Raw genomic sequence first — 22,551 nt, 5'->3', positions numbered from 1 at the left:
CGACATGGAGCAGTAAGGCTTTGCTATTTATAGGGAACAAATTAATGGATCTTGCACGAATACAGGAGACTGAAGCTGCTTGCTGGAATCTGTGGAAGATGATGAAATATTCTTAACTGGATGGGTTGCTGATCTTGTGCATGGAGGCAAAGGCAAGGGACTGAAATGCTATTTACCCCAGGGCCAGGAAGCAAGGAATCCAAATTGTCTAGACATCAACCAAAGCGTACAAGGCTTCTGCAAGTACTACAACAACCAAAGCGTACAAGGCTTCTGCAAGTACTACAAAGACGTCTAGACATCAAGGAATCAAGGACGTCGATTGATATGATTTCTCACAAATGTGTCCTCTGATCTGATGGACGCGTTCAATCCCATCTCTGGCAAGTTGCCACTCACAGCAAGACTTAAGGAACCGTACACCAGATAAAACTCAATCCACCTTGTACAAGTTCATCATCACGGGTACTATTAACCGGTCAGGTGCAAGCAAGTGTTCTGCTTTCAAGGAAAGCGTCAGGATTGAGTTTAAGTACAGTGGATGAGTGAACTCTGACGCTGAAGAGTGTCAGCTAGATTTTTCTGCCCGTATTGCTACACCCACGCAAGAAATTTGCAACAAGCACATCAATAACTCGTGCATCCTTACAAACAGGAATGCACAATGCGTACTTGTTAAGTCAAAACCAAAAACACTCCTCTACTGCGCGCTGGTAATATGCAGAGAGTACGACACATATTGATGCCATACAATTGTATGTTCCAAGCCTCTTTGCAACCCACGAAACTGTAATGATACATTGATACCTTGGGCATACAGAGAATCAAAAGAACATTTCCAACCAACATGACACTGCAAAATTAATCAAAAGCAAAATTTTCAGTGGAGTCTAAGAATTTTTCGGACAAGGTAAACCAAGATGAACTAAATTCGTATAGTCACAAGGAGGGCTTCAGTGTTCCACATGAACTCCAACTCAACCGCCAATCAATTAATAATCGACCAAAGTTGTCCTTTCTTGCAGCTGATCAAACCAATTCAACAAGGAAATTCAATAAAGTGCTTTTTCTTGCGCTTCTGTTATATACTGGATTGAACTACTTTAGAATTAAAAAAAAGATTATGAGAATATACCATAAAAGCATTCCTGTGAATTGATCAATATCAATATGCACGATTATAAGGATCAATTCAGCAGATGAACTCTTGCAGTTCGGCAAGATAATAAAGGATGGAAGGTGGTAGTTGCTTCCACTACCACAGTCTACTAACCAAAAGCTATGTACAGAGTTTGCACGGTATGGGTACACCTTTCTCTAGCGCCTGCAATTATTGCAATAGTGAACTTTCTTGTCCATTGGGGCTGCACAGTTGTAACAGAAGTACTGCTTACACCTTAAAAAACAGAACAAAGTATGTGTTAGTGACATGGAGATTAAAGTACTAAACGAATACCAGCAACAACATTTAACATGTCTGGTGTTCAGAGAACCTGCAATGTAAAATTGATACAGCTCCTAATTCGAACCAGCCAACAACAAAAACACTTGACAGAAGGTGGTATAAAGCCCATAACTTGATAGGAAATAACACTTTACCCAACCCAGATCCCCACCACATTTGGCAAATGACTGGCTGTTAGAAGTTGGTTTTCATGACAAATACAACCTTAGTTTCACTTAAATGACCTACTCATGGCATTTCCAAACAAGACAAATGAGAAGTAGTCGAATATTCCATCCCTTTAATACAGAATAGGGAGGAATATACTTTGCTAGTCTTACAACAAAAAATAGTGCGTGAATACAAGCTAATGTTGTTTTTCCTAATTCAAATTATAAGTTTAAACATCATTTGATTTCCCTCATTTTCAGCATTCGTGGCTGTAAAAATTTACAAATATACATAAGGAATAGTTTTAATCATTCTCTGAAGTGATGGACAAAATAAATTGTTTACTTACAATCACGAGAGTACATTCAATAATTCCCTATGAGAGCAACTATGAAACAGTAAAAGCAAAATATGCTGTTTGGGAAAGAAAGTCAGCAATCAAACAAGCTCCTAGCTTTGTCATTGTACTACACATAAATAGTAATCAAAGATGCCTGTTGCCTAGCTCCACTATGACAGAACCTGAAAAGCACTACACATATATTTCAGACCGTGTAATTATGACCATCCGTCACTAAGTACAGAACATCAGCTAACGTTAGTGTCGCTACCACATAGATGAGTAAGGAAAAGCGGAAGATGTTCAAAAAAGTTAGATTTGACGTGTCTACAAGTGTAGGGAGATGGTATTCTATTCCACAAGAGTGGTAATTTCTTTCACTCCTTTCTTGTCAGACTTCCTCATCTCCTTTAGTGTACAATACATAAATAGTAAATCAAATTTTGCCAACTTGTAACCCTACTGTCTTTCGCACTATTTTCGTACTACATTACTGTAGACATCATAGAAAGGAATCTGAACTGCAACATACCTGCACTTAATTAGTAAGCACCCAGACCTTCTGGAGACATACATCTTGCACTTGGGGCACCTCTGCCATTTCTTTTTGTCAGCGAGCTTCTTAAGCGTCAGATCATCCTCCCCCTTCTCATCATCCCCAAGGTTCCTGAACGCCTTGCATTTGATCCCATCGTGCCATGGCACACGGCAGCGAGCGCAGAACAGTCGGTGGCAGTGTGGGCACTCTGTTTCCCTGATCTTCACTGTGCCATTATTGATCAACAACGCCGAGCAATCCTTGAACGGGCAGTACAACTTATCATCCCCCAGCATGTTCTCGCACAGCGCGACGTTCCACCGGTCAAACAGTTCAGGCGGGACGATATCCCGGCACAGATCCATCTCGACCACGCCCTCCTCGCACCCGGGGTCAGGGCACTCGACCACGGCCACGTTCTCGGCGATCTTCCCGGCGACGTACCTCCCGACGCAGCTGTTGCAGAACGCGTGGGCGCAGTGGCTCACAACAAACTTCTCTGAAATCTCAACCATCTCAAAGCAGATGGCACAGTGGAAGCGGCTGCGCTTGGAGCGCTTCTTCCTGCGGCCGTTCGAGCCGTCTTCCACATTGCATCAGATCAGACGGGTTAGGGCGGAACCAAGTGAATCGCATGCATCTAGGTATCAAGTGTGAAGAATTAAAGATTCATCCGAGACGGTGAACAGGTACCTTCCGAAGAAATCTGGCGCTTCCCCTTCCGGTCGGGAGAGGGTTCTCTGGGATTGGAGACGCCGGTGGGGCGAGAAGAGGAGAGGGAGGCGGATGAGGAGGCGGTGGCGGCCGGGGCGCGCGAGGGGTCGAGGGAGAGGAGGATGGCCTCCTGGATCTCGATCTCCTCGGGGCTGTACGACTGGGCGAAGTAGGCGTGCGCTTGTCCGTCCTCCTCGTCGGAGGAGATGTAGATGGGGACGTACGGGTCGCCGTCGGCGGCGGCGGCCTCCTTGGCCGACGAGGGGTTGAGCTTGAGCCTTGTGGGCGGGGGGCACGGGCACTACGGCAGGCAGTTCACGTGCTCTCTCTCTCGGTAAGATGTGAGAGTTTGATGTGGGCCGGTTCGTCAACCAGGCCGGGCCGCGGCAAGAACAGTGAAGAACTAGAAATGCTCACGGACGTTGCCGCGTATGGCAAGTGTGCGGGCTGCTTCCAGTGTAGATGGGCCCCGATTTTCGGTGAATTGAGGTAGCTATGGGTTGGATGAGTACTCCAGCTTCTTATCCATTGATTTTGAGATCTCTTGCATGTGTTACTAATTTATTTTTTAGTGAACTCTGACATTGTCGCGCGGAATGAGGACGGAGGCGACAGCGCGGGCGGTGAGTCGTCGAGTGTCGGTGTCCTGAACTGGGGGTCCGGATCCCAACTAGTAAACGCTGCGTGTTTCCTCGTCCCAGATGTTGATGCAAGGGGCAACACAGTAACGCACGGGTTTATCCTGGTTCCGGCCGCGGGGCCGTACGTCCAGCAAGAGGGTGTGCGAGGGCACTGTATTATCTTGCACCCGGAGTGCTTGTAGTAGGGGGTACAAGCGAGGCGAGAGAGGGAGGGAGGCTCCCAGGTCTCTGCTAGAGGGGGAGTCGGTTGAGGTGAGTGCTCAGTGGTGCTGAGAGTGTGACGATGATCGCGAATGTAGGTGACCATCCCCCTTAAAGGAAGCCCGCCTCCTCCTTTTATAGTTACAAGGAGGGGCGGGATATATGAGCAGGGGAACGTGGAAGTCATCGTTTCCCCCGAATTGCAGGGGTGCAGTGGTCGAACACTGTAGGAAGTACACTGTGGGGCATGACGTCGGGCGTGACAGTCGTTTTGGGTATCGTCCTTTGTCTTGCGGAGATCGCGCCGGCGTCCTACCAGCCCCAGCAAGCGGCGTGGTCATCGCTGTAGGGTGTACAGTCCTCCAAACGTGGCGTAGTGGCGTTCCATGGGCCCTGCAGGTCAGGGTCTCGTGTGCACTAGCGGGGCATGCGGCGGTCCCGGACCCCCTGGACGGAGTGCTGGCGTGCACACTAGGAGGTCCGGGAGATACGTGGAGGTCCCGGACCCCTCGAGGGGGGAGGTCCGGGCCTCCGGCTGCTAGTGTTGGGCATCCCTCTTCGGGGGGCACGTGGTGACGCCGGACCCCTTCCCAAGCAGGAGGCGGGCCCGGGGCCATACGCATGGTGAGGTGGAGTCCGGACAGCAGGAGTTGGCAGAATAGTAACAGAAACTGTGCCGAGCGCGTCTTGTCCCGCGTCGCAGGTCCCACAGTGCTGCCACAGCGTCCGGGATGGCGGAGCAATGACCGAAGTTGGCGGACGGGACTCCGGTCACAGCCACTGTGAGGAATGGCGGCCTGACGCCGTCTGTCCTGGGCGCTGTGGAGGAGTGGTTGGCCTTTAATGCCTCCGTACGACGGGCGGGTGAGCGGCAGGGCCGTTTGTCCTATACGCCGAGGGGTGGCCTCGAGCGAGGCGGAGGTGAGTCACCTGCTCGAGGGTAGGTTCGCTACCGTCGAGCGAGGCGGAGATGTTTTGCCCGCTCGAGGGGAGATTCTCTACCCTCGAGCGAGGCGGAGATGCGGGGCACAGTCGAGGGTCTCGATGGGAGCCCTCGAGCGAGGCGGAGATCGCCCCGCGGGTCTGAGGGGGGTGCGAATGGGCCGCATGCTGGGCTTCTTTGAGTCCTTTCCTTTCTTCCGGATGGGAAGGAGGCCGTGGGCCTTCGCAGGCTCAGTCGCCTAACATGTGTTTGCGTTTTTCAAAGTGATCTTAGTACCCCGATTAGGGTGTCCCTAATCGTGGTACCCGACAGTAGCCCCCGGGGCTTTGGTCGAGTCAAGGGAATCGGCCAAAGGGTATTTCGGCGATTTTCCCCCTTGATGTGATCAATCGGTGCTGTGCACCCGCCAGGCGCACCTGGGTGCCGGCCCAGCGGATGTGACAACTCGTCGGTCGGGGTAGTGCGCCTGCGGGGAGAGTACTTCGAGGCGCATGCCTTTTTGGTTTGTTCCGGGGACGAGACGCATCCGTGTGCTGAGTGGGCCAGGGCGATGATGGCGCCTGCTGCTCAGCAGCTGGTGCTTTCGTCGCGCTGTCCCGCGCTCAGGGCCTCGGCCCCGCTTTCCCTAGTCGCCTTGCGACGCGCCGTTTGAGGGCGGTCGGCCTGGGCCGATACTGTGCCGCTTAGCGTCCAGGGACCCGGCTTTATTTTGTCCCGTCGCGTCTCGGCAAGGTGACCGAGGGTATCTTTCGCTCGTGGAGGGCCGCGCCATCACGGGCGGTCCAAGCCTTCGCCCTCCGACAGGCTTGAAGCTTGGCGCCCGGCGCAGCTATAAATAGGGGTCGTGGGGTTCCCTTTGTTCTCCAACTTCCCTGCTCCTACTTCTAGCATCGCCTAAGTCTTGTAATGTTTTCCTTTGCCTTTCACGTCCGGCCCCCAGACGGGGTGGCCTGGCTTTTTTAGGCTTTGGTGCTAGAAGAATGCTTGCGAGCGGCGGGGGAAAGCCGGAGAGGGTGTGCGCACCATCCCTCAGCTTCAGTGGGACTAGCAGAAGAGCATTGGGCCCGTGGGGTCCTGCTCCTGCGATGTCCCCTAGCCTGAAGGGGGATGGAGACGCCTGACCATGGCGTTAGTGCCTGGTTTGGTGGCTGTTCTTCGCATCGTCCCCCCAGGCGACAAGGTTGCTCTCAGGGAGACGGTGTGGAGGGTGCTGTCCGCCAGCTCGACCCCCTGCATGGTCTTCGGTGGAGGAGATGCTAGAAGAAAGCTTGCGAGGAGAGCATCCCGCTGGACCCGTGCGGTCTGGGTTCTGTTCCTCGCATCCCTAGCAGCCTGGCCGTCGCGCCAACCAGGGGCTCGGTGCTCTTCTTCGTCGCTTGCTCCTCCCCAAGACAGGGAAAATTGCCACGCAGGTGGCAATGCGTTTGTACTTTTCGACGGCTTTAAGCCGGTAGCCCTTTGTAATTTTTGTTTGTAAAGAGCAATGAAGTCTCCTTCTCCTTCGCGGAGAGGACGACCGAAAGTGTATGGGTGGGTGCCACCCCTGTAGGAGATTTCGGTCCTCGAATGTGTGAAGTTTCCTCCGTGGGGGCGCGTGAGCGCACCCGCGGGTGTAGCCCCCGAGGCCTTGGAGGAGTGTTTGTACTCGTCCAAGGGCTATAAACGTCGCTCCGCATGGTTGCTTTACTGGGGTGGCCGACCAGCGTCTTTTTCAGCCGGCATCGGCACTCTTTCAGCTGCCCTCGGCATTCTCCGTGCTGGCATAGCGACCCAGCGTTCAGCTTAACTATCAGGCAGGCGAGCGTTAAGAGTGGGAGTTTTGGTTAGACACACGGAACCTCACAATCGACGGTCGTCGACCTATTCGAGGGTGCGGCCTGAGCCGCGGTGTGCGAGGAGCCCCCGAGCCCCGGCCTATGTGAAGGCATTCAGGGGACCCTCAACTTTGGTTACGACCCTCGTCACACTTCCACAGGGAGGAGGGGTGAAGCGCACCATGCTACCCATGCCCGGGCCGCGAGCTATGGCTGCTTCGGTGAGCTGTTATCGGGTAGTTCAAGTGGACGTCCGTGCCCCATTCGATAAGGGTCGGCTCGTGGTCCGTGGACACGTCACATAAAGCGCTCGCAAAGGTTCGCTAGGCGGGGCTCAGACCCATTCGATAGGGTCCGAGGGCTCGATGCTCTCCCTCGATGGGATCCCCCTTCTAGGCACCCTCGGCCGGCCTTGAACACTGCGTAGGACATCTCGAACTCCGCGTTCGAGGGTAGCTTGTATGGCACGTCCATGCAGTCCCTGACTCTGGCGATCTGGGGCGCCTGTCGAACCCTCGACGGGCCAGGCTTCGAACCCCTGATCAGTAAGGCCTCGGAATAGGATTCCCTCGAGGGTGAAGTACCCCCGAAAGGAATATTCCGTCACGGTTCGCAAGCGGCGCGGAGTCGCTAGTCGTGTGCGCAGGTCTTCCGCTGGTCGTGGGCGACGTGGCCCAATTCGTGCGGTGCGGTGCGGGCGCGGCGCGCCTTTTCAGGCGGCTACCTCGGGTAGACGAAACTGCGTGGGCGGCGGCTGACGGATGGAACAGCGCAACAGTCGCGCTGCGCCTGTTGATTATCGCGCCGTGATTATGGCCGAGTGCACGCGTGGGAGACTCCGTGGTCGAGGGACCCGTCCGTTAGTGACGGCAAAATCTACCGCATTGAATGTGGCGGATTCGGGCCGCGGCGGCATATCCGCGCGTCGTGGTGAAATAAAAACGAGAGAAGGGGTTGTTTTGGGCTCACCTGGACACTTGCCTTCGCCTCCCTTGCGCTCTTCGCCTCCCCTGCATTCTGAGCACGTAGCCGAGAGCGAGAGGAAGTAGAGGAAGGAAAGCGAGAGCGCACCTCAGCCACCGCAGAGCTTGCCTCCCCGCGTCCCCCCTTTGTCTGAAGCAATGGCGGATGCCCAGGAGCCGTTGCCGTGGGGAAGATCCACCGCCACCGAGGCGGTTTTGGAGCGGCTAGTCGAGGACAGGCTGCTTCCACTGAACCCCAACTCAGGGGCGCCGGCGTGGATCTCCCCGCGGCCGGAGGAGACAGAGCCGAATCCCCCCGCGGGCTACGTCATGAGCCTCGTGCGGCTCCACGAGCAGGGATTCGGCGTTCCCGTGGGTCGATTCATGCGGGCATTGTGCGACTACTATGGAGCGGAGCTGCACAACTTCAGCCCCAACTCCATCTCGCAGGCAGCGGTCTTCGTCGCCATCTGCGAGGGATATTTGGGGATCGAGGCGCACTGGGATCTGTGGATCCACCTCTTCCGCGGCGAGCTCTTCGTCGAGAACATGCGGAGGCAGCCGAAGCGGTTCGCGCACGCCGGAGGCTTGATGCAGCATCTGCGCCCGAGCCGGAAGAACCTCTACATCTCGAGCCGGGTGGACTCGCGGGTGGTTCTACCTGCGCAACTTCAGCAGCAAGCTCCCGGCGTTCACCAACGGGGTGCTCCGGGAGAGGCCTGAGAAGTGGGACTGGGGGGTATCACCCCCAGCGCATCAAGCCAGGCTCAAGGTCCTCACCGACGCGTTGGAGCACCTGGATCGAAGAGGGTTGATGGCGGCTGCCGTCATCGCGAATTTCCACCGGCAGAGGGTGATCCCTCTCATGGAGAGGGTCCTACCGATCTTCAAGCTCACCCCCGGGGCCCGGGCCTCGGGCTCGAGGACGTCGGTCGAGCTGCTCCCCCGGGACATCGCTGCCCGGAGGGCGAGGAGCGCGGTGGTGGTGTTCCCCTAAGACCCCGAGGATCTTTGGAGGATCAAGATGCACCCCGAGCCGGGGTACATTTCTCTGGTGAGTCTTGATTCTGGATTCGTTGTCGACTTGTGCTGTTCCTTTCCCTGCCTCTTGACTTCGACTTGGTTGTGTTTTGCAGGGATTGAAGTGCCACCCCTCGAGGCCTGCGGTCCCGTAGGAACACGAGATCAACCGCCTCCATGCGGAGGCGGTGAAGAGCGGAAGGAGGCAGCAGAGGCTACCGCTGAGAGGAAGAGGAAGAGGAAAGTGAAGCATGACAAGGCGTGCAAGATCGCTCGCGCGGAGGGGAAGCCGTGGTCTGCCACGCCCGAGTCCACAGACGAGGAGGAGAAGGACGCCTCGGATGCCGAGGCCCACCTTTCGGGTGGTGGCGAGGCGGCAACAGGTGCGGATTCCCCGCCGGTCTATCAAGAGGCCGGCGACGAGGACACGCCAGCGACACCGCATGAGGCGAGGCCCGCACCAGAGTCATTGGCGGACCCGCCCCTCACGGGGACGGAGGGGAGGTCGCCCACGCCAGCGGCGGGACGAGGGTCTCCTGCACCGGTGGTGGGTGGAGGATCATCTGCATCCGTGGCGGAGCGGGGGTCGCCTCTGCGAGCAGCGGGCGAGGGGGTCCCCGCGCCCACGATGTCGACGGGCGGCGACGGGTCCGCGGCGAGCGCGGGGGCGCCCGCGCAGACGGCCTCGAGGCCTCAGGCTGCTCCGAGGGTGACACCCTCGGATCAGTCGTCGAGGGGCGTCGGCGTGCCTCGGGCCCGAAAGAGTGGCACGGGGCAAATGCAGCATGAGTGCCCGGTCCAGGTAAGTGTTTTCGGTTTTGTTTGTTGTATTCGTTAGATCGCTCCCCCAATCCTGCTAACCTCAGCTTTCCTTCCCCGATTTCCAGCTCCGGGGCCGTTGCCAAAGACGCCGCCCAGCTCGCGCCGACCAAAGCCCTCAAGACCGGGGCGCGAGCCACGCCGCACTCGGCGCCACAGGCCCTGCCCGTCGTGGATATCGTGGCGGAGGCCGCGAAGTTACGAGAGGCAATGGCTCGCGGGGCCCAGGCGGCCCAACAGGCTCGAGCACCTGGGAAGGGGAGTGACGCCGGCCAGAGCGGAGCTGGGGTAGCCGCTCCGGCTGATACCGTGGGGGGGGCCGGCCGGGGCGGTGCAGATGACGCTGCCCAGCCGGACGTCGGAGCTGAGACCGGTCGGGGCGACACGGATAGCGCCGCCCGGCCGGTCACAGAAGAAGGATCTGGTGGGGGTGCGCAGGAGCGCCCCGCCAGCCAGGCGGAAGCGGTGACCCTCGTCCCCGGGCCCCCGGGGGCTGGGGTCGAGGGAGTCGTGGAGGAGTCAAAGCAGAGGGCGCCGGTGGCGGAGGAAGCCTGCGTCTCGGGGCCTGCAGAGGCCCGGGACGAGGGTGTCATTGCGGTGATGACGGCGCCGATGGCGCCGGTGCAGGCGGCGACGAACAGCGTGATCCCGGTGGTGCAGCTGCCGGACAGCAGCGAGGAATACGGGGATTCGAGAGACATTGACCCCGCTGCTGCGGCAAGCGCCGCCAACAAGATCGCTGAGTTCACGTCGGCCTGCGTGGAGGTGCTCGACGAGGGGACTTCCGGGGGACCCCAGCATGGGGCGATTATCCAGTCTGTGGTCCCTTCGGAGTTTCTCCGCGATGAGCGAGAGGAGGAGGCCGCCTGGCTGGCGCAGTACGAGGCGGGTTCTCAGATTCAGAACCACCTCGAATGCACCCTGCAGCTCCATCGAACTACAGATTATCAGATCAGCCAGGTAAGCGGCTCCTCCCCGAGAATCATTTTATTTTTTGCCCTGATTTTATTTGTTTTACCCACGCCTTTCCTCTTGCAGCGGCTGAGGGATATCTCGCGCGAGAAAAGCACCGAGATGACCCGGCTGTACTCCCAGGTACGCTGGCTTGGGCAACACAACACTAGCCTGGTGCTCCGGAGTGTCGACGCCAACACGAAGATGGCGGATCTGGAGGCGCGTCAGCAGGCGCTGGAGGAGGAGTTGGCGCGGACCGCCGGTGAGCGCGACGTCCAGAGGGCTGCAGCAGAGCAAAAGGCTCAGGAAGCCGAGGGGCAAAATGCCGAGCTGCAGCGCACCAGGACAGCGTTCGAGCTGAACGAAGCCGAACTCCAGCGCAAGGAGGCCGAGCTCCAAGACAAGGAAGCCGAGCTCCAGCGCGAAAGGGCAACCGTCGCCACGCTCACCGGGACCCTCGAGGAGAAGGGCAAAGCTCTCGAGGAAAGGGAGGAGGCCCTCCGGAATGCGGAGGCCGCCCTCAAGGAGAAGGAAAACTCCTTGTGTTCCCTCGAGGAGGCCGCCCGAGTCCAACGAGAGGAGGCGCAGAAGAGCATCGCAGGTGAGTGTTCGAAATTTTGATGTTGTTGGGTTCTAGCCGTTCGTAGCTTACCCTCGTTTCTTTGATCAGAGCTGAGGAAGCAAGTGGCGGACGAGACTGCGGCAAAGGAGGCGGTCAACACCGCGCTCATGGCGGCGCAGGCGGAATACGCTGACCTGTAGCGAACCGCCATGAGCGTGTGCCAGGAGGTCGAGGGGGAGGGCGCCGTCTCTGTTAGTTCGGTGATCAGCCGCCTGCGAGCGCTAGGTGGCCGGATCGCTGAGCACGCCAAGAGCACCTTTCGCCTCGGTGTCCTTCGCGCCCTTGCCGTGGCCTCGACGCACTACCTCATGGACCTGCAGAGAGTGTCGTCGGGGTACGTGGTTCCTGACGATGCTGATGCGGATGCCGCGTCAGCCATCATGGACGACGCCGATGCAGCCGCCGAAGAGTTCGCCGTGGTGCTTGCCGAGAAGCTCGAAGCCGACATCCCCCCGATAGCTGAGTTCGATGCTGTTGCAGATCCACAGAGGGGGGATGACAACCTGTAGATAGACTGGGCCTCGGAGCCCATGTAATAGATTAATATTAATTGTAATCGCACTTTGTAATCGCATTTATGAATATAGAAATTCGTTTTCGTTAAATCGACTGCGTGGCCCATCGAGGCCTTGTGCGTTCGAGCCTTCGTTTTCTTTACTCTACTTCCGTGTTCTCGTACGCGACTTAGATAAACTTCTGCGAGAAATTTCGCGTTCATAAGCAACATAGGCGTAGGGTGGTGAGGGGGGTGCCATATCCCGGAGGCGTAGGCGGCCCCACGACTCGGCCGGCCCCGTACCGTAGTTGCTTATGCCTCGCGTCCGTTTTTTCCAAGTGTACGAGAAGCGTAGAGACGAGACGGAAGTTTTTCGAAAAAACATTGGCGATTTTTGGGGACGTTCGGGGGTTCCCCCCGTAGTAGCCCCCGAGGGAGGCTTGGCTTTGCCGAGAGTAAAGCCAAGTGTACCTCAGTGTTCGTGTGCATTTGAGCCCTCAAGGGTTCGGAAGGTTCCCAAAAATAAACAAGTAAAGCATACTTCTTTATTATTTCGGGAAATCGAAAATGCGAGTACAAACGATGTACAAAATAGCTTGGAACTCTAAGGATAGAAGCGACGTAGCTACTGTATGTTCCAAGCATTGGTGAAGACTTTGCCGTCTGCGTTCGCCAGCTTGTACGTGCCGGGTTTGAGCACCTCGGCGATGATGTATGGGCCTTCCCACGGTGGTGAGAGCTTGTGGTGGCCCCTATTGTCTTGTCGAAGCCTCAGCACCAAGTCCCCTTTGTTGAGGTCTCGGCGCCGGACTCTCTGCGCTTGATATCTTCATAAAGACTGCTGGTAGCGCGCAGAGTGCAGGAGTGCCACGTCTCGAGCCTCGTCCACTTGATCCAGCGAGTCTTCGCGAGCTCGCTGGTTCTGCTGCTCTTAGTATGCCTTGAGCCTTGGCGACCCGTACTCCAAGTCCGTGGGGAGTATGGCCTCGGCGCCATAGACGAGGAAGAACGGGGTAAAGCCCGTGGCTCTGCTTTGGGTCGTCCTCAGGCTCCAGATAACCGAGGGTAGCTCTGTGAGCCATCTCCGGCCAAACTTGTTCAGTTTGTTGAAGATTCTTGGCTTCAGTCCTTGGAGGATCATCCCATTGGCACGCTCCACTTGCCCGTTCGTCTGTGGGTGCGCCACAGCCGACCAGTTCACACGTATGTGGAAACTGTCGCAGAACGCCAAGAACTTCTTGCTTGTCAACTAGGTGCCGTTGTCGGTGATGATCGAGTTCGGGACCCCGAACCTGAAGACGATGTCGGTGAAGAACAGAACGGCTTGTTCGGATTTAATCTTGCCAATGGGTCGAGCTTCGATCCACTTGGAGAATTTGTTGACTGCCACCAGCAAGTGGGTGAAGCCCCCGGGCACCTTCTGCAGCGGACCGACGAGGTGTAGTCCCCACATGGCAAACGGCCATGTGATGGGGATGGTCTGCAGAGTATGGGCCGGGAGATGTGTTTTTCGAGCGTAGAACTGGCAACCCTCGCAGGTCCGCACGACGTCGGTGGCGTCGGCGACCGCGGTGGGCCAGTAAAAACCTTGCCGAAACGCGTTACCCACGAGGGTTCGTGGTGCGGCATGATGACCGCAAGTGCCAGCGTGGATGTCACGGATTAGCTCCTTGCCCTGGGGGACGGGGATGCATCGCTGCAAGACGCTCGAGGGACTGCGTTTGTATAGCTCATGGTCGATTAAGACGAAGGACTTGGCCCGCCTGGCAAGGCGCCACGCCTGAGCGTGGTTCGAGGGTAGGACCCCTCGAATCATCCAGTCAAGGTACTGGACGCGCCAATCTTGTGAAGTGGGGGCCTCGTCGATCTCCATCGCTTCGGCCTCGTCCGCGGAGGTGGTCCCGAAGTCAATGTCCATGGGCTCGGCCTCGTCCGCCGGGGGGTTCCCGCCGGAGGGCCCGGTGGTCGAGGGGCCTGGCTCTGCCGGATCCTTGAATTCGACGGAGGGCTTGGTGATGTCGCGAGCGAAGATGTTCGGGGGGACGGTGGTCCGCCCCGACGCGATCTTGGCTAGTTCGTCGGCGTCCTCGTTGTACTTGCGCGGGAAATGGTTGAGTTCTAGGCCGTCGAATTTGTCCTCGAGGCGGCGTACTGCTTTGCAGTATGCCTCCATCTTCGGGTCGTGATAGCTAGACTCCTTCATCACTTGGTCTATGACGAGTTGAGAGTCATCGCGCACGTCGAGGCGTCTGACGCCGAGCTCGATGGCGATGCGGAGGCCGCTGAGGAGGGCCCCGTACTCCGCCATATTGTTAGACACAGGGAAGTGCAAGCGTATTACGTATCGCATGTGATCTCCGAGGGGCGAGATGAAGAGGAGGCTGGCACCGGCGCCGATTTTTATCACCGACCCGTCGAAGTACATGGTCCAGCATTCAGCCTGGATTTGCGGTGGGGGTAGCTGAGTGTCCGTCCACTCAGCCACGAAGTCAGCCAAGACTTGGGACTTGATCGCTTTGCGGGGAGCATAGGTAAGAGTTTCTCCCATCAGCTCCACAGACCATTTGGCAATTCTACCCTCGGCTTCCCTGTTGCAAACTATCTCTCCCAAAGGGAAAGACGAGACCATGGTGACGGGATGGGCCTCGAAGTAGTGGCGTAGCTTGCGCCGTGCCAAAACCACTGCGTATAGCAGCTTCTGAATCTGTGGATAGAGTGTCTTAGTTTCAGACAACACTTCGCTGATGTAGTACACCGTCCGTTGGACGGGCAGAGCATGGCCCTCCTCTTGTCTTTCGACAACGACCACCACGCTGACCACTTGGGTCATCGCGGCTACGTATAGATAGAGGGGCTCGCCATCCGTGGGTGGTGTATGAATGGGGGCGTGAGTGAGCGATGCCTTCAGCCTGTCGAGGGCTTCTTAGGCTTCGGGGGTCCACGTGAAGCGCTCAGTCTTCCTCAGGAGTCGATACAGGGGTAAGCCTTTCTCGCCGAGTCGCGAGATGAATCGGCTAAGGGACACTAGGCATCCCATGACCCTCTGTACCCCCTTTAGGTCTCGGATAGGTCCCATCCGAGTGATGGCCGAGACTTTGTCAGGGTTGGGTTCGATGCCCCGCTGGGAGACAATGAAGCCCAAGAGCATGCCTCGAGGGACTCCGAACACGCACTTCTCGGGGTTGAGTTTTACCCCTTTGGCCCTTAGGCAATCGAATGCGATCCGGAGATCAGCAACCAGGTCGTCCGCCTTCCTGGATTTGACAACGATGTCGTCGACATATGCTTCTACGTTGCGCCCGATATGATCCCCGAAAGGATAAAAGTTCACATCCCGCAGTTGAATCTACGATTTGATCAATGTGTGGCAAAGGAAAGGGAACCTTCGGACATACTTTATTTAAACTAGTATAGTCTACGCACATCCGCCAACTCCCATTCTTTTTCTTCACTAATACAGGATTAGCTAGCCACTCGGGATGGAATACTTCCTTGATGAATCCGGCCGCCAGAAGTTTCTGCAGCTCCTCGCCGATCGCCCGGCGCTTGAGCTCGTCGAAGAGCCGCAGGCGTTGTTTCACCGGCTTGGAGATGGGTCGGATATCAAGGGAGTGCTCGGTGACCTCCCTCGGTATGCCAGGCATATCCGAGGGGCTCCACACAAAGATGTTTGCATTGGCGCGGAGAAAGTCGACGAGCACCACTTCCTATTTGCTGTCGAGGGTGGCGCTGATCTGCAACGCCTTGTCGTCGGGGCGATTCGGGTCGAGGGGCACCTTCTTGATACCCTCGGCAGATTCAAAGTTTCCTACGTGTCGGTGCGTGGAGTCCAAGGCCTCTCCTGCCATTTTGTTGAGGGTGGCTGCGAGGGCCTCGTCCTCCGCTTGAGCCTCCACGTGCTCGACGCACTCGACGTCGCACTCGTAGGTAGCTCGAACGAAGAGCCGACAGTGATGACCCCCTTCGGATCCGGCATCTTCAGCTTGAGGTAGGTGTAGTTGGGGATAGCCATGAACTTGGTGTAGCAGGGACGACCATGGATGGCATGATAGGATCCCCGAAACCCCACCACCTCAAAGGTGAGTACTTCCTTGCGGAAGTTGGCTGCCGTGCCGAATCAGACTGGCAGATCGATCTGGCCGAGGGACTGGACTCGCTTCCCTGGCGCAACGCCATGAAATGGCGACTTGCTGGGGCGAAGCTTGTTCAATCCAATCCCCATGAGCTCCAAGGTGTGGGCGTACATGATGTTGAGGCTGCTTCCTCCGTCCATGAGCACCTTGGAGAAGCGGGTGTTGCCGATGATGGGGTCGACAACGAGCGGGTACCGTCCCGGGTGTGGGATGTAGTCGGGGTGGTCCTCGTGGCCAAAGGAAATGGTATCCTTCGACCAATCGAGGTAGGATGGCGTGGCTTTGGTGACGGAGAAGACTTCCCGGCGCTCACGCTTGCGCTGCCGAGAGGTCATGTTCGTCGTTGGTCCTCCAAAGATGAAGAAGGTGTTCTCCATCGGGGGGAACTCGTCATCTCCACCTTTGTCGCCAGCGTCCTTCTTCTTGTCCTCGTCGTGATGCTCGACGCGGTTGTAGTACCTCTTGAGCATTTCACACTGCTCAAGGGTGTGGTTGACTGAGCCCTTGTGGTAAGGGCACGGTTTCTTCAGCATGTCGTCGAATAGGCCGCCTCCACCTCGAGGGGGGCCTCGAGGTCCTTTGCGGTCCGGGACGGCAACGAAGGCCTCGTCGGAGTCTTCTGCCTGCCCTGGTCCATGCTGGATTGGTGGGGCCTGCTTCTTCCCTTTCCTCCCCTGCTTTTTTTTGTTGGCGGGGGCATGGGTCTTGGCGTTGCTGCCCTCCGCGGGCGCATCTTCCTTGCGCTTGTTTGGGTTGTCGTCGAAAATGGCACCAACTGCCTCCTCGCCGGTGGCATAGTTAGTGGCGGCATCGAACAATTCGTTGGTGTTGGCGGGACGGCTTCACGCAAGCTCGTGCACCAGGTTCCTCCACATCGTGCCTTCGAGGAAGGCGTTGATGACCTCGACGTGGGTGACGCTGGGGAGCTCGGTGCACTGCTTGGAGAAGCACCGCACGTAGTCGCGAAGGGACTCATTGGGCTTCTGGCGACACCCTTTGAGGTCCCAGGAGTTCCCAGGGCACGTATGTGCCCTGGAAGTTTCCCACGAAGATATGGACCAAGCCGGCCCAGTTGTGGATCTGGTCCGTGGGCAAGTGCTCGAGCCACGTTCGTGTGGCGTCAGCAAGGTGAAGGGGGAGGTTGCGGATGATTACCGCGTCTTCCGTCGCACCGCCCAGCTGGCACGCTAGGCGGTAGTCGTTGAGCCAGACTGTAGGATCGGTCTCGCCCGAGTACTTGACGAGGGTAGTGGGTTGTCGAAAGCGCGGGGGAAAAGAAGCAGTTTGAATCTCCCGGCTGAACACCCGGGTGCCCGGAGGCTCCGGTGACTCACCCCTGTCGTGCTCGGGGTCGAAGCGTCCACCCCGCCGAGGGGTGTACTTCCTGCCGTTGATGACATAGTGGGCGTCGCCGTCGCCAGCATGCCCGCGCGTGTCGTGGAGTTGCTCCCTTGCGGGAGCCTTTCTGATGCGGTCGTGCACCAAGGGTGCCTTCGCATCGTGCGCTACGGCTGCCTTTCCTTTCCCTCCTGGCGGAGTGTGCACCAAAGCCTCGTGGTCTTGGCGCGCAGTCCCACCGGGCTGCTCCGGGGCTTTCGAGCGCATACGAGACGCAGAGCTCTCAGCTTACAGCACGGCAGCTTGCTCGATGAGCGCCTGTGCCTCGCGGCGCAGGTTGCGACCCGAGGTAGTCGACGGCTCGGGCATCGCTTGGAGTAGGTAGGCCGCAGCGACGAGTTTCTCACCGGCTGTTTTCAATTCCGGAGGTTTGCCGACGTTGTCGTCAGCTAGGATCTACTCCCGGGCAACACGTCCCGCCGCCTGGGCATGTGCACCACGCGTGGTACGGTGCTGCTCGAGTGCGGTGCGCAGCTCCTGGGTCTGCCGACGCTGCTCGTCGAGCTTGGCTTGAAGCTCCTTGAGCTGTGCTAGCTGTGCTTGCCGCGCCGCCGAGCTTGACGAAGAAGAAGGGGTTGCAGGCGGCACCACCGGTTGGTTCGCCTGCGCGTCTACCCCGCCGTTCCCGTCATCACCCGGAGCGTTGTCGTCTTGCCCATCCACGAGCTGGACCATGAAGCACTCCCATGCGGGATCGTAATCCCCCTTGCTAGAGTCTTCGGAGCAGGTGAGGCAGTAAGCCGTCGCCAGCTGGAACGAGCGGAAAGCGCCGGGGTCGCGGACCCTGGAGTAGTCCTCGGCCTCCTCGGCCGTGAAGTTGTCCATGAAGAAGTTGACGTCGTCGGTGATCGAGCTCGCCGTCTCGGGATAAGAGTCGTTAGGAGATGATGCGATGAGGCTGCAGATCGACAGGAGATGATGACCCGGCAGGTCCTCGTACTCGGCGAAGTTGGTGCTGGACGAAGAAGCGTAGGACGCAGCGTTGCGCGTCCCGATGGGGGAAAGACGACGCCGAAGTCGCGCCCGCTGGGAGGCACTAGAGCTGCAGTCCGTGATGGTGTTGGCGCTGCCGACGCTGAAGCACGTGATAACGAAGCGACGGCCCCGTCGGCCGCGATGCTGAGCCGCGACACGGCAACCTCGGCCCACGTAGGGGAGGTTAGCCGTGCCGCCCGGCGCCGCTCTGTGCGCGCTTGTCGTGAGTGCTGGCCCGAGCGCCTATTGCGCCGGGCTCGTGAAGTCGGAATGTCCGGGTTGCGTCTGGGCGAGAGGAGCTCCATGAGGTAACCGTTGCTGGTTGCTCTGTACTCGAGACTCCCGAACCAGATCACGTATCCTGCTGGAAGCGGATCCGAGACGCCCATGGAGAATGGGTTGGATCTGCTCGCCATCCCTGGAGACCAAATGGGAACAAAAGACAAAATGTCACACAGCGTGCCCCTACCTGGCGTGCCAACTGTCAGTATCCTGACCTGGGGGTCCGGATCCCAACTAGTAAATGCTGCGTGTTTCCTCGTCCCAAATGTTGATGCAAGAGGTAACACAGTAACGCACAGGTTTATCCTGGTTCCGGCCGCGGGGCCGTACGTCCAGCAAGAGGGTGTGCGAGGGCACTGTATTATCTTGCACCCGGAGTGCTTGTAGTAGGGGGTACAAGCGAGGCGAGAGAGGGAGGGAGGCTCCCAGGTCTCTGCTAGAGGGGGAGTCGGTTGAGGTGAGTGCTCAGTAGTGCTGAGAGTGTGACGATGATCGCGAATGTAGGTGACCATCCCCCTTAAAGGAAGCCCGCCTCCTCCTTTTATAGTTACAAGGAGGGGCGGGATACATGAGCAGGGGAACGTGGAAGTCATCATTTTCCCCCGAATCGCGGGGGTGCAGTGGTCGAACACTGTAGGAAGTACACTGTGGGGCATGGCGTCGGGCGTGGCAGTCGTCCTGGGTTTCGTCCTTTGTCTTGCGGAGATCGCGCCGGTGTCCTACCAGCCCCAGCAGGCAGCGTGGTCGTCGCTGTAGGGTGTACAGTCCTCCAGACGTGGCGCGGTGGCATTCCATGGGCCCTGCAGGTCAGGGTCTCGTGTGCACTAGCGGGGCATGCGACGGTCCCGGACCCCCTGGACGGAGTGCTGGCGTGCACACTAGGAGGTCCTGGAGACACGTGGAGGTCCCGGACCCCTCGAGGGGGGAGGTCTGGGCCTCCGGCTGCTAGTGTTGGGCATCCCTCTTCGGGGGGCACGTGGCGACGCCGGACCCCTTCCCAAGCAGGAGGCGGGCCCGGGGCCATACGCATGGTGAGGTGGAGCCTGGACAGCCGGAGTTGGCAGAATAGTAACAGAAACTGTGCCGAGCGCGTCTTGTCCCGCGTTGCAGGTCCCACAGTGCTGCCACAGCGTCCGGGATGGCGGAGCAGTGACCGGAGTTGGCGGACGGGACTCCGGTCACAGCCACTGTGAGGAATGGCGGCCTGACGCCGTCTGTCCTGGGCACTGTGGAGGAGTGGTTGGCCTTTAATGCCTCCGTACGACGGGCGGGTGAGCGGTAGGGCCGTTTGTCCTATACGCCGAGGGGTGGCCTCGAGCGAGGCGGAGGTGAGTCGCCTGCTCGAGGGTAGGTTCGCTACCCTCGAGCGATGCGGAGATGTTTTGCCCGCTCAAGAGGAGACTCGCTACCCTCGAGCGAGGCAGAGATGCGGGGCACAGTCGAGGGTCTCGATGGGAGCCCTCGAGCGAGGCGGAGATCGCCCCGCGGGTCCGAGGGGGGTGCGAATGGGCCGCATGCTTGGTTTCTTTGAGTCATTTCCTTTCTTCCGGATGGGAAGGAGGCCGTGGGCCTTCGCGGGCTCAGTCGCCTAACATGTGTTTGCATTTTTCAGAGTGATCTTAATACCCTGATTAGGGTGTCCCTAATCGTGGTACCCGACATCGAGGGAGGAGGAGAAGATGGAGGCGGCGGCGGCGGTGGCCGCATTGCCTAGGCTTTGCGTTTGCAATGGTGGATATGTGGAATGACAAGGGATATCCCTCCAAGGCCTACAATATTTTGGATCGATCTTACATGCCCCCTCTATTTCACAATTTCTGTCCAATATATCTTGATTGTGCGACATAGGCATGTTGTCAGTTAGGTAAAGAACGACCTAGATTGATGTTATCTCTTCATGTGCAGATGCACCTTGTATCTGGATGTCCATACTCTATCTAAACATGCTTTTGCTTAGATTTATAGCAATGCCCCACTTTTCAGCTGATGTTTTTCTTCATTACTCAGATTTTTGTACAACAATTCTTTATCTGGACCAGTTCCAGATAACTTACTGAACAAGCAAGGACTGACTTACAGGTAAGTTCCATTTCACCGAAAACTCTAGGGTTTGGTTTGTTGCATGTGAGTTTTATTGATCATGTTTCATTAATTTGATAGATTTCTCCCTGGTAATCTCTTCGCCCCAAAACCACCGCACTGACAGCAGGAAATTTTGTGCAAACAACCACTATATATGTACAACATGATTCAGAGCTAGCAGGACAATCGTTGATTCTTTAAGGGTGGCTATAGCAAGATTTCTGTGAAGCGAAGCTGTAGATTTAGAATTTTCGAGCAGCTATCGTATTGAGCATTTAAATCAACCTGCGATGAAGCAGATAACAATAAATATATAGAACTCACAGGAACCAACACTATTACATTTGTTTGCCTACTCTTTTATATTTTTTTAAAAAAAATGTCATTTGCAGGGCCTAATTTTGAGTGCATTGTATTAATAATTTAAGTACCCCAGAACCAATATTGGTGCTATCCAGCCTGCAAGCTCGTGGCTCAAGATGATTTTTTGATGGTGGAAAATATCATTGTTCCAAGGATGGTTGCATAAGCACAACTACTAGCTAACAAATCTGAAGTCTTGAATAATACTGGTGCTGCAATCAATATGGAAATATGATTTGCTTATTGCTGTATATTCCAATCGAGCACCTGCTCATGATCAGGACATAACAGTTCTTACATATATGGCATGGTCAACTACAAAAATTATGTTTAATAAATCACATATATTTAGATGTTAAAATTATGTTAGACTGCATGTGTTTCCTTTCAAGGGATGCTTAGCTTTAAATCCAGCAGAAACTGAATAATTGCAAGAGTGCTAAGGCCCATGGTAGGTAGAATTGACTAAATAATTTGTGTATCGCATGATCAAATGGATTGACTTCTCTTAGCTCTAACAAACTCTTTGTTTCAATTTGTCTTATATTTGTTCAGTATAATCTGAAATTTAATACAAAAGCATGAAAGAAGGGTCATAAGTCAAGTTATATATGTGTGTGTCATGCATAGAACAGTATTTACAAAAGTATGTTTGCATTATTGCATAAGCTACATAATTCTTTGCTTCGGCCGATAACCCAATATATCTGCGTATGGCATGCATAGAACAATATTTACAGTAGTATGTTTGCATTATTGCATAAGTTACATAATTCTTAGCTTCGGCCGATAACCCAATCCTTTTGCTCTGCCTTGTACAGAAGAGATGTGTCATTGCCACAGGTTGTGTTTGTTGAACCAGTGTGTGCAACACGTTCTTGCACCATTGTGTTGAAGGACATTAAGTATAGCTCAAGCATTATATATGTTGCGAAGGACGCCAGGTTTAGCTCAAGCATTATATCGAACACTCAATGAGCATGTAGTGTCCAACCATGGCACCCTGCCATCCCAGTTGCCCATGGATGCTCGGATGGTCCTAACTCGGCTGCAGCGATGGCCTTGTCCAGGTGCTGCTGGGCAGTGCGAGCCATGACGCAGGGACGCTGGCCGGTGGTGCATGGTCGGCAGCGTAGCTTGGTGTCCCTTGAGCTCGCGAGACGGTGGCGTAGACCCACTTGGATGATGCTAGCAGACCGAACGAGGCAGGAGGGGGAGGCGGCGGCACACGACATCGAGCCGGAGGAGAGACGGAGGAGGCCAGGTAAGGCAGGAAGGGGAGAAGGCTGTCCCAGCGGCTGTAGTGGCAGAGGCGAGTGCCAGGGCCTTGGCAGTGCCGCAGCGTCATGGGCGACAGCGACCCCGCCGCGCGAGCATCCCCATGCCCGTTCTAGTTGCAGAAACATGGGGATGGCCACCAGCCATCGCCATGCCCGGCTGGCCGCCGCCGCCCCCGCCGGCGCCAGCGCCGAGGAGGCTGGAGCTCGTCTGCAGCAGGGAAGCGTGCCCAACTGTTGTCCTGGGCCCATCGGGTTGGGCTGCCCCGACGACACCATCCTCAGATAATCCAGGCCGGGGAGACCGTACCTCTCACTCAGCGCAGCGGGAGCGCTCGAGATCCGCCGCCGCGGCTCGCGGC

The 22,551-nt window shown here is 56.8% G+C and overlaps 2 protein-coding genes and 1 long non-coding RNA gene across 3 annotated transcripts; 2 read left to right on the top strand and 1 right to left on the bottom strand.

Annotated features, from left to right (window-relative positions):
• Positions 1–743: 743 nt before the first annotated feature.
• Positions 744–8,722, bottom strand: LOC120695347 (probable E3 ubiquitin-protein ligase RNF144A-B). The gene is made up of 5 exons (XM_039978622.1): positions 8,549–8,722; positions 3,187–3,508; positions 2,488–3,076; positions 1,136–1,396; positions 744–1,025 (listed from the first exon to the last, which is right to left on the bottom strand). The coding sequence occupies exons 1-4, from the start codon at positions 8,720–8,722 to the stop codon at positions 1,318–1,320; spliced, it is 1,164 nt and encodes a 387-aa protein (XP_039834556.1). The 3' UTR covers positions 744–1,025; positions 1,136–1,317.
• Positions 8,723–9,416: 694 nt separating this feature from the next.
• On the top strand, positions 9,417–11,692 carry LOC120695346 (rootletin-like). Its single transcript, XM_039978621.1, has 4 exons — positions 9,417–9,577; positions 9,676–10,567; positions 10,646–11,162; positions 11,559–11,692. Exons 1-4 carry the CDS (start codon positions 9,417–9,419, stop codon positions 11,690–11,692), a joined length of 1,704 nt encoding a protein of 567 aa, XP_039834555.1.
• An 8,442-nt stretch (positions 11,693–20,134) lies between these two features.
• On the top strand, positions 20,135–20,711 carry LOC120695661. The gene is made up of 3 exons (XR_005683782.1): positions 20,135–20,331; positions 20,475–20,546; positions 20,628–20,711. It is a non-coding gene; the product is annotated as an uncharacterized LOC120695661 (long non-coding RNA).
• The last annotated feature ends 1,840 nt before the right edge of the window (positions 20,712–22,551 follow it).

Source organism: Panicum virgatum, chromosome 2K (genome assembly GCF_016808335.1).
Source record: "Panicum virgatum strain AP13 chromosome 2K, P.virgatum_v5, whole genome shotgun sequence".
Lineage (NCBI taxonomy): Eukaryota > Viridiplantae > Streptophyta > Magnoliopsida > Poales > Poaceae > Panicum > Panicum virgatum.
This window is presented reverse-complemented; position numbering and strand designations above follow the sequence as displayed.